Source organism: Orbicella faveolata, unplaced genomic scaffold, assembly GCF_042242905.1.
Source record: "Orbicella faveolata isolate gen_17 unplaced genomic scaffold, um_ofav_v1 contig_25, whole genome shotgun sequence".
NCBI classification, from domain to species: Eukaryota; Metazoa; Cnidaria; class Anthozoa; order Scleractinia; family Merulinidae; genus Orbicella; species Orbicella faveolata.
In genome coordinates, this window is record NW_028301553.1 from 21,513,459 (window position 1) to 21,525,000 (window position 11,542).

The 11,542-nt window shown below is 42.4% G+C and overlaps 2 protein-coding genes and 3 pseudogenes across 2 annotated transcripts; all 5 read right to left on the reverse strand.

Annotated features, from left to right (window-relative positions):
* Window positions 1–649: 649 nt before the first annotated feature.
* Window positions 650–2,277, reverse strand: LOC149109430 (SCAN domain-containing protein 3-like; annotated as a pseudogene).
* A 3,070-nt stretch (window positions 2,278–5,347) lies between these two features.
* LOC149109431 (uncharacterized) lies at window positions 5,348–6,230 on the reverse strand (annotated as a pseudogene).
* A 590-nt stretch (window positions 6,231–6,820) lies between these two features.
* Window positions 6,821–9,044, reverse strand: LOC149109432 (uncharacterized). Its single transcript, XM_089294360.1, has one exon. The coding sequence runs from the start codon at window positions 7,962–7,964 to the stop codon at window positions 6,894–6,896; it is 1,071 nt and encodes a 356-aa protein (XP_089150486.1). The 5' UTR covers window positions 7,965–9,044; the 3' UTR covers window positions 6,821–6,893.
* On the reverse strand, window positions 8,811–9,401 carry LOC149109433 (platelet-activating factor acetylhydrolase IB subunit alpha1-like). The gene has a single exon (XM_089294631.1). The coding sequence runs from the start codon at window positions 9,399–9,401 to the stop codon at window positions 8,811–8,813; it is 591 nt and encodes a 196-aa protein (XP_089150757.1).
* Window positions 9,402–9,860: 459 nt separating this feature from the next.
* LOC149109434 (uncharacterized) lies at window positions 9,861–10,681 on the reverse strand (annotated as a pseudogene).
* Window positions 10,682–11,542: the final 861 nt, after the last annotated feature.

Genomic DNA, 11,542 nt, shown 5'->3' on the forward strand with positions numbered 1-11,542 from the left:
TCAATGACATCTGCGTCATTTTGATAGTCACCTGCATCACTGTGAACGTCACCTGCGTCATTATTACCGTCACCTGCATTATTGTTAACATCACTTGCATCATTGTTAACATTACCAACGTCATCATTAACGCCACCGGCGTCAACATCAGAAGGGCCGGTATGGTCATCCGAGGTACTAGTATCACTATTGAACTCTCGTATCAGACTCACATAATGTTCCCCATGATTTTCGGCAAAATGGCTGAGATAAATGGTGGCAAGAGGGATACTCGATGATGGATGGAATACATGTTGTGCCCTAGCCCCGAGTGTAGATGCAATCTGAAGATCAATGTTGTATAGATTTGCTGCTGCAAACAATGTTAATTGATCGCCAAATGTGTTCTTTCTCGCCATATATTGAAGATATTCCTGCCAGGATGGAAACTCAGAGTCTACTAAGTGTTGTAAAAGTGGGAAGCCATCGTTATCAACTGGGTTATTTTGCAAATAGTCCACTATATCTTTACGCATAGTTTCGGGAGATCTGAAAATACCTAGTGGATTTAACTGGTTGGTTAGAGCAGCAAATTGGCAGTTGCCATCTCCAGGTGGATTATATATAACTTGAAAACCCTGATGTTCTGTTATCTTGGTTTAATCTTCATGACTCATTACGAAATTAAACTTTGTGTGGTACATGGTTTTTTTCCGTTTGGATAACTTAGCAGCCTTTTGTTTACATTTTTCCTCCCGGAGGGTGAGACTTGTGATGTCATCCACGGACAGCCACTTCTTTTCACTTTTCCCTGTGAGCGGGGAAGTGTACACAACTCTGTATGTCGGGGTTTTAACGTTTCTCTTTTCTATTCAGGCCTCAATGACATGACGCCTCTTCTGCGTCTTTCCTGGCAGACGCACAAAAACCTTCTCTCCAACACTATACCTTGCAAGAGGATTTGATCGTAATTTAGCTCTCTGCATTCGTCTGTCACAACGATTTGTGGCCTTGTGGGCCTCCTGTCTGAGTTGAGAGACATGCCTGCAGCGCCTCTTCTGGTCAGTTGCAGTGGGATTAATTCTGCCAGTATTAGCCACTAACTCGTTATCTGCCACACTTGTTTTGAAAGATTTGCACTTCCTGGCAAAGTAGACTTCAAACAGTGTTTTGTGACTTAAAACCTCCTTTGGGTCGTTGTTCAGAATTCCTTGGAAGGTCGGCAGGCTCTTCACCCAGTTAACACCTTTTTCTCCCATTTTTAAAAAGTCATATTCCATCTTTGCTCGTAATAATCTATGACTTTGTTCCACCTTCCCTTGTGACTGGGGGTGATAAGGATGACTACAAATTATTTTGATGCCCATTTGGCGACAAAGTTTCTTCATGGCGGCTTTAAACTCACTGCCCTGGTCACTCTGAATTATAGTCGGAGGGCCGTGCTCCGTATAAATAGTCTGCAGTTCCTTTGAGATGTCCTTGCTGCATTTTGTAGTGAGAGCACGAAGCCAAACAAAGCAGTAAATACATCAATCACAGACAGCACATATCGATAAGACTTACCATTCATCTTCACAACTCCCGTCTTCCCCATGTCCATTAAATCTATTTGATACCTTACTTGAACGTCTCTGGCATGAATTGGTTTTTTTGTTGCTTTATTAAGAAACTTCGCATTTCTGCGAAAGTGGTTTTTGTCAGAATTCAGTATGTTTTGTACTCTTACACGACTCAGCCCGACATAATTTTCCCTCAATGAGCACACCAACTTTGCTCAACTGATCCTTTTGTCTGATCAAATTCGTTCCCGACAAGTTTGTTTATTTCTGAAGTTCTTAGCATCCGACGCCCTTGAAAATAAAGAATCTTCTTTCCATTTCCTTCCTTTATCGTTATTTTCCCATCAGCTCTCCAATACTGTACACTGGTAGTTCTCTGGGCTTTTGTTCGTTCTTTTACCAGTGGTTGAGGCTCTCCCTCGACAATTTTGATAAGGGCTTCATAAATGTCATCCGCAATTGCCGAAGGATTTCTCCTCCCTTGCCATTTATCAATACTGACGCAGTTGTGTACCAGGAATGTACAAACTAAAAGAGCCAAAAGCACTACACACTTCATTCTGGATCATCAAGGTATTCTACGTTTGTATATTAAATGCGAAAAGTCCCACATCATATGAGCCCAGTTGACCGGGCTGGCTCGGTTAGTGGGATGAATTTTATCAGTTGTTCACATGGAAAATTACAGCCTGGTTATCGTGATGAAAAGTTGTGACGTGACCATTCATGCGTGAAATTTAATAAACAAGTCTGGTGAGAATTTTCATGAAAGTTGTGTTCAGACATTAATCAAGTCTTCATCTCAGTGCTCCTTAAAACACTACTGAATTTTTGAAGTCCTCTGTTAAAAACTTGTGTTTTATGATAGATTACAAAGATTTGATATCTGTAGACCCCAAAAACATTCTAAAATAATTTACTGTGTCCTAGTTTGTGGTTGGTTGGTTGGTTGGTAGGTAAGTAGGTAAGTAGGTAGGTAGAGAGGGAGGGAGGGGGGAGGTAGATATATACTTTGGTCACTGGAGACTCAGTTAAGGTCAAGTAACCTGACAGATGCAGGCGACAGGTGATTATTTCAGGTTTACTGTGTGATTGTTTCTGTCAGGTTTTGTGGGAATATAATCAGCCGTCGAGAGCATATAATACCAAATGGAGGGGAGAGGAATGGGCAGTTAAATTTCTTTCCTCCCTATTTTTTTCCCTATTTTTCTCCCTCCTCCCTAATTTTTTCGGCCGTTTCTCCCTCCCTGATTTTTCACCTTTCTTCCTGATTAGTCTTTTAAGAGGCTTATTTCATGTGCTACTTCGCTGCAGCGCCTCGTTTCCATGTCTTAAAAGAAAAAAACATACAAAACACGTTTGTTGTGTCGTTATATCTCATTCTTTCCATACTACCTTTTAGTTTTGTCATGTAAGCTTTAAGCTTTGATGTTTACTACATTTATGTTTTCCCCTCTGGGCTTCTGGTATTAACATATCAACTGAGTGCTGTATTAACTGAGCTCGTTTACTGGCCAATAATAATTTAACTCTCACACAAATGTTTGGAGTTAAATGGCTGAGGGAAAGCCCAAAGCCGGATTTATTAAAATAATCAATTTGTAATTCATACAAAAATTTACAATCTGTTAGAAATATTTTGGCCCAGTAAAGGTGAGGGCAACCAAAACACCAAACCATATGGCTTACATCCTGTATAAACATAAACAAGGTGGACAGGATCAGGGGAGGAGGTGGGAGTTCAAATGAGTGTCTTCGCTCGTTGATAAAAACTGAGTGAATGCACGACCACGCTTGCTAGCAAGGTCACTAAGCAAGCCGTTTGCCTAGAGGGGTTGCGATGTATTGACGTTCACCTCCACCCCTACCCTGTGTCACGCAATGCTACGTGACTGTAACCAACAAAAGACCAGAGGGATAAAACATAAAAATTCTATTCGCAGGCAAATATTTTATTTATGTTTTCCCCTCTGGGCTTCTGGTATTAACATATCAACTGAGTGCTGTATTAACTGAGCTCGTTTACTGGCCAATAATAATTTAACTCTCACACAAATGTTTGGAGTTAAATGGCTGAGGGAAAGCCAAAGCCGGATTTATTAAAATAATCAATTTGTAATTCATACAAAAATTTACAATCTGTTAGAAATATTTTGGCCCAGTAAAGGTGAGGGCAACCAAAATGCCAAAAGCATTATAATGAAAATTATGATGCTGCCCCACCCCAGGAAATACAGCACTCACAAAAAGTGGCAAAAATAAAAACATCACAACTGGTCAAATATACTTATTCACTATATAGGAAAATATTGAGACTGCTGCCCTTGCTAATCAGTCCAATATAGTCCTTGAATTACTGGAGATATGGATACTGCTGCCCTTGCTAATCAGTCCCATAAATCCCAAGCAAGCATTATGACAAGAACATAATAAGAAATGGAGTATGACCTTTAAAGAACAGGTTTTAAACGATGAAACTAGTCAAAACTACTGAATCAAAAAGAAGGAAAATATGGAGACTGCTGCCCTTGCTAATCAGTCCCATAAATCCTTAACAAGCATTATTAATGAACACTGCTTATCAATTCGATAGCAACCATTAGAGAATAGGTTTTAAACAACAGGAGATATAGGAACTGCTGCCCTTGCTAATCAGTGCCATAAATCCTGAACAAGCAGTATTAAAGAACATTGCTAATCAATTGGATATAAACCATTAGAGAATAGGTTTTAAACCACACAAGATACAGGAACTGCTGCCCTTGCTAATCAGTCCCGTATATCCAGGAAATTATTACAGAACCATAATTATAAATGACCAAAACAGCTACATGTACTCATACTAATCAGTGTCATATTTCCTGAATAAAAAGACAGTGTAAGCTGCAGGTCTTACAACAAAAGGAACTAGGAGGAAGGAATGCGAATATATTTATGAAAGGCATTGGACTTCCACCTGCCCAAAACCCGTATCTGGGTATCAGATAAACCCTGGTCCGCAACATAAGAAGCAGCCCCAATCCTAAAACTGTGGCCCTTATAACGTGCCGGGTTGAGCCCAGAGAATTTAAGCGCTAAAGACAGTTGGTCGGTAAAGGTGGTACGAGAAACTGGATGACCAAGTGATGTCATGAAAAGGGGGCCGGGTTAATTACCCCGCAGAGCTAAATAATCTAACATCAACTGGACTGGGCAAAAAGTAGGAGCACAAGTGATAACAATAGAAAAAGGGGGTTGGTTGTAATTGTGTTTAAAATCATGAAATGTAAGCTTTAATGAAACTATGCCATTGGAGTCATTCACCAGCTTCACTACCTGATGGATTTGTAAAGGTTGAGGACCATGCCTTTTAGTGGAAGTCATTTCACCGACTCTCAGAAAGGCATAGAAGGCAATCGAGCACATGGCTTGAAATTGACAAATTTGATACCGGGAACATGAAAATCTAGAAGCAGCTTCAATGATTTTGTGCAAAATTGGAAGAGTAATTGGAAGCCGGCTATCCAGACGGGCGCCCAGTTTACTGTAACCCTTGAGCATTTGCATAATAAAAAATGCTTGAGAAGGGTCTGGAAATCCAGACAGCTTATGGGAATATCCCAATGCAGAAACATAACTTTTAACTGTCGATGGAGCATAATGATTATCAAACAAATAAGCAATAAACAGTGCCAAATTAGGGGGTGAAATAGGAAGTCCCATAGGAACCCCATGAAAAGTTGAATGTAAAAACTGATTATATAGCTTCCAAGCCCTTTTGTAAGTAGGAAGGGACGATCGCTGAAGGCTTGATTTCACAAGGGTTGAGACTATGGTGGCCAGTTCTGAGGCTACAGAAACTGGGGAATCTCTGTGGGGCATTGATCCATATGAGCTGGAGCCAAACGTCTGAAAGTCGGTACCTGTAATCGAGACAGAGAGTCCGCTAAATTGTTGTAGATTCCGGGGGTGTGTTTTGCCTTGAAGACAATGTTATGTCGTAAACAAATAGAAACCAGCTTCCTAACAAAACTCATCAACGGTTTGTCTTTGCATGATTGCTTGTTGATAACATGAACAAGTGCCTCGTTGTCGGTAAAGAACAAGACACATTGATTACTCATTTCATGTCCCCACAGGTACAAACTTAAGACGATCGGATAAAACTCTAAGATGGCAATATGACAATAAGCCCAAGCTTGTGGCCATCTCCCATAGCACCATCTGCTACCAAAACCAATTGCACCCGAGGCATCTGTGTTAAGGCTCAATTTGCAAGAACTGTGCCAGGCATCATCAATGAAAAAGGACCGGCCATTGAATTCAGCCAGGAATGAGAGCCAAACTTTTAGATCCTCTTTGACCTCCTTATTAAGCCGAATAAGATGATGAGGCGACTTGACCCCTACCGTAAGGTCAATCAGTCTCCTTAAAAAGGCTCTACCTGGCTTGATGACCGAGCAGGCAAAATTTAATAGGCCAATCAATGACTGGACCTCCTTCAGAGATACCTTTTTACGCTTCAAAAATTCTGAAATCAACAGTGTGCTTTTGTGAATTTTGTCAAGAGGTAGGCGAGCCTCTGAACAGATGGAATCCAATTCAATACCTGCAAATAACAAGGTAGTGGCAGGGCCACAAGTTTTTTCAGGTGCCATGGGAATGCCTAAGTAAGAACAGAGACTCAAAAACTGATTTAATTGGTCTTGGCATAATTTAGCTGACGAGGCTACAATCAGAAAATCATCTAAAAGATGCAAAATGTGATCAATGTTCAATTTCTGTCTTGCAATCCATTCCACTGCAGAACTGAAAGTCTCAAAGGTGAGACAAGAACTAGAACATCCCATAGGCATGCACCGGTCGTAATAATACAAGCCCCTCCACTGCATACCAAGCAAATTGTAATCATCTGGACAAATTGGTATAATCCTAAAGGCATTTTTAATGTCAGTTTTCGCCAAAAAGCATCCCGGACCTACCATTTTGATAAATTGAATTGCATCATCAACAGTAGCATAGCAAACCCTGGTATGCTCAGAGTCAATACCATCATTGACTGAGGAGCCCTTTGGATAAGACAGGTGGTGTATCAAACGAAACTCACCTGGGGTCTTTTTAGGCACAACTCCCAATGGGGATATACGGAATGGCTGAAGTGGAGGAAAATGAAAAGGACCGGCTAACCTATGGGAATCAAGCTCTTTCTTAATTTTATCGTCTACAACCGTGGGGTGTAGAAAAGCAGAAACAAGGTTTTTGGCTGTTGAAGACACTCTTTCGCCTTGAAATTGAATTGGAAAGCCGAAACTGAAACCAGAGTAAAGAAATTCCGCAGTGGAATGGTTGTAGCCCGACAGCAGAGAAATCAACCTATCAACTTTTACTGGCGTTGGGAGATTTGGACTTGGGAGACTGGGTGTTATTATTGGCTGGCTTACTTGGGGGACGAAAATTACACTGAGTTGCCCTATGGTCCCCTGAACACTTGTAACAGGAATGCTTAAAAGAACAGCCTGGACAAACCAGGCCCCGGTGATATTTAAAACAAAAACCGGGAGGAACTCTAGGCAAATTTGCCTGCACCTGGGGCTTAGCAGCATGTTCAGGTTGTGGCCTCCTGGTTATAGGAGATTGAGCACGAAGCCACAATTCCCCATGCAAAACCCCCCAAGGAAAGGAAGAGGCCTGTCGTTGCCGTAGAAAATGAAAGTTTTGGTCATAATAACTCCAATTGTGACCCCTGGCCGCCGAGTCCTGGATGATCTCGCCATATTTCATCAAGGCAGGGGCCTCGGCTGGGTACTTAGAGGTGTAAACCCCTACAAAAATTAAAAAGCAGCTATTCCATGCTTCAATGGTCGTAATCTTCTTTGGTTTGGAGACTGGCTCCAGGCAGAGAGAGGGGATGGAACCCTTCTCAGCATTACATGTATCTACTGTTACACTATATTTATTTTCTAACTGAGGATTTGCAATAAGGGTTCCAAAATCAATATATTCCTCATTCCATATCTTGGCCCTGATCTTATCGGAGACACGAGCATCAAGTGGTAGACTGGATGATACAAACAACTGGTCAGGTCTGATGGTCTCACCTGTTAGGCTCTTCTGGACAGCTGTGATGGAGCCCTGGACAAGGGAACTGCCTCCAGTTAAGGGGTCTGTGAAGGGAACCTCAGCTAGGGCACCTGGAGGGGGCACAACACTGTTGTTGGCATCCATCCGACGCGACACTTCGTCAGCCACCCTGTTGACAAGTTGGTCAATCAACTCAGGGGGAAGTATGGAAGTTGACTCCGGAGACACCACGGGAGCTTCTGGTTCTGAATGGGCTGCCCCGGTTCCTGAGGACTTCACAGATGTTCGTCTGCCACTCTTCTGCTTCTTCGCAGCTGGCGGTTTAGCAGTAGAGGCTGAAAGCCTGACTGAACGTTTAGGCGGCATAACTGCAAAGAGAACTCACATAATGGCAGAAACTGAAGCTCTTCTAAACAAGAAAATTAAGCTTAGAAACTGTTAAAGGATAAATAAAATGTAAATAAGTAAAGGGCAGGGACAAGCCATGTCAGACAAAGAGTCGACGCACCAGCAAGCCCTATAAATGCCCAAAAGACACAGAGGGCGAAGCCTCAAAAATAAAAATAATTTTGAGGGCGAAACCTCAAAGGCAAAAATAAAACAATCTTGAGGGCGAAACCTCGAAGGTAAATAATTATAACAACCCTGAGGGCGAAACCCCAAAGGCAAAGATCTAACAACCTTGAGGGCGAAACCTCGAAGGTAAATAATGATAACAACCTTGAGCAAAACCTCAAAGGTAAATAAAAACCTTGAGGGCAAAACCTCGAAGGTAAATAATGATAACAACCTTGAGCAAAACCTCAAAGGTAAATAAAAACCTTGAGGGCAAAACCTCGAAGGTAAATAACAACAACAACCTTGAGGGCGAAACCTCGAAGGCAAATATAAAACCTTCAGGGGAAAACCTCAAAGGTAAATAACGATAACAACCTTAAGGGCGAAACCTCAAAGGTATATAATGATAACAGGCCTCGAGGGCGAAACCTCAGAGGTAAACATTAACATAAGCCTTATAAAAGTCAAAAACCATTCAAAAATGATAGATACATTTATAGATACCCATCACAGGCCAGTAAAACAACTGAAGTATCAATGAAGGAGGCTACATCACATGCATTCATGGTTGGCAATAACCGATTGTGCCACAAGTACCAAAACAATATTAACGTCATAAAAGGGTGGGAGGGGGTATGATGAAATACATGCAGCCTAAGACCTAAGACGACCCAAAGCTTGCAGTATGGCGCCCCGGTAGCTCCGACATAAGAAATACTGCCCCAAAGGATTAACATGAACGCCATCCACTAAATACAAGTCCTTGTGGGGACTAGAAAAATCCTTGTGAGTCCAACAGAAAGCGTTGGGAAAGGGCTCTAACACAACACGAACATAATTGTTCAGAATCGCAGCGCGTTGAAGAAAATCCTCCCAATCTGTGAAGGAAACGCCACGTGGAATGACATGGCAAACTCCGACCATAGTCACCGAAAAAACATCCAAAAGCGACCTGACAAGCTCCTCTATGGGCGAACCAACAACCTCCGGTCTTACGTTCGAAAGATCGTTCGTACCGACCTCTAGAATGACTACATCTGGAGCAAGGCGCGTGACCACGTGGAGGTCATAGCGACGGAGCTTTTCAACGGTTCGACCGCCAACACCGAACAAATGCACCATAGCAGTCCCCTCAAGGTGAAAATTACTATCTGCACAAGCGTCAAAAGGAGCCTGCAAGTCGGATTGTAGTCGCTTCACGAATGAATGGCCCAAAATGAGGACTTTCGGGACGGCGCTCGCCATGACAACACGCGTGAAATTGAACTCGCAAAAGAATTGTACGCTCCTAACGGGAGAAAAACAGATACAGAAACGAAACAAAAGGATCCGAAAACTAAAGAATGCCTAAACAATGTGCAAAATGAAAAAATGCTTACCGTACTTTTGCAGAGTTCAAATGAGTGTCTTCGCTCGTTGATAAAAACTGAGCAAATGTACGACCACGCTTGCTAGCAAGGTCACTAAGCAAGCCGTTTGCCTAGAGGGGTTGCGATGTATTGACCTTCACCTCCACCCCTACCCTGTCACGCAATGCTACGTGACTGTAACCAACAAAAGACCAGAGGGATAAAACATAAAAATTCTATTCGCAGGCAAATATTTTATTTATTTTAACTACTGTATAAAGGGCAGAATGGTTATTCACAACTACTTGCTGGATGAAACAGAGTAAGGCAAGTACATTCGTTAATTTAAGCATTCCACTGCTTTTACAAAATTATCTGAATATAATTTACAACCTACCGCTTCACTTTCTGGAATGCAACTTCACTTTCTGCTTTAAAGTCAGAGAAAGTCGTGATATCTTGCGGGACCTCGAACCTGCCTGCTGCAACACGTATGTGCAGCCATGTTGCACTGTCCAATTTGTTCTTCCAGTTCTTCGTCACTTGCATCACTTTCAACATTGGTTCTATCGCTAGTGTCCTGCCGTACAGTTTGAAGCTCCTCAAACTGGTCTTCAGTGAGCATGATGCCCTCTCCTACAGCACCCTCCAAAGAGCAGTGAAGTTTAATGCTAGTGGCCACAAATGTTCCAAGGCTTGCTGCAGGTTTGGTGCAACTACAGCTAAAATGCAGGCTGTTGTCTCCATAGGAGATTCAACGTCAAAAATATCTTCCCCCGCAACCAAAAGCACTTCATTTTCTTTGCTGCTTTTGTGGAAGACTATGCCGTTATAGAAAAGGACTTTTCTTGCCAGGGAAACAGGGGTATGTCCGCCACTAAGAAAAACAGAGAAGTCAAGATCTGCATTTTGAGGTGGCTCCGTGGTGTACAAGGCAATGGGCAATGTCGTAAATTTGTGCTTTGTAGTTTCACTGCATACCATGGCAACTCTAACAGCCTCAAGCCATTTTTTCCTGTAATTATGCAGCTTAGCAATCTCATGAGATGGAAGTGACACATGTGGTGGCTTTGGAATGGTTGGCATGTCTTCAAACTTAACAAAATCTTCGGGAACTTCATAATAGGGCTTTGGATGAGAGTAGAAGATGAATGGAAGCTTGGTAATCCTCTTCATCACTTCATCAATGATGGTGGGGAAATTTATGGCAAAATCCAAGCATCCAACGGCTTCATTGAACCCAAGCTCTCGTGTTTTCGCAAACACGTGCTCGTTAACCAGTGTTGGAAGTGCTTTTGTTACGAAGTTGAGTTCCTTATTCTGTGACATGTCTGAAAGGTCATCGATTGCCTCTTTGAGACCGCATTATACCATGGTAAGTGAGCTCACTGTTTCATGTGAAGGAGAGCCCAGTGAACCATTTAAACTCTTATTAGGTGAGAGCTCAAACAGCTCCCTGTCATCAGATTGGCACTTTCGGTAGAATTGCAAGCTGTTTTCAACTGCTTGAAGTGCATCACTCGCCGCAATATGCTTGTTGGTACAATGCACTCCGAAAGCATCATACAGGCTGCTAAATCATTGCGTAGCTGAGTAAAGGGGCCTCATGCTGCTTACTAGTGTTATGGCGTTTACACCGGTGTCACAGACTATCAATGAGTTTCCTTCCGCAACAATCGAACTTGGTTGACCAAATGAAGCCATGTTTGCCAGGCCATATTTTCGAGCAGAATCCCTGTTTCCAGCATACACTTTAACGTCTGGCTCTCTGGAGCTAACAGGGAGAAAACACTTGATCTGTCGACTCTTGATGTCTGAAAAGTAGATCGTAGAGCCCACGGCCACCAGGCTGTGCGGGGTGGAAAGTGGACTGTTATGGAACATTTTAGAGTGCTGTGCAGTCTCAAGATCTAACTCAACTAGGCCACCATTAACTGCCAAATTCGTTAAAAACAGCTTTGAGTTCACCAAACAAAGGCTGCCAGGAACATAATGCTCTCCATGTGGAATGGTAACCTCCTCAAAATGTTACCCTCG

What these genes read in the sequence shown, in the direction of transcription:
- LOC149109432 (XM_089294360.1), bottom strand. Translation starts at nt 7,964, where the DNA reads ATGCCGCCTAAACGTTCAGTCAGGCTTTCAGCCTCTACTGCTAAACCG.
- LOC149109433 (XM_089294631.1), bottom strand. Translation starts at nt 9,401, where the DNA reads ATGGCGAGCGCCGTCCCGAAAGTCCTCATTTTGGGCCATTCATTCGTG.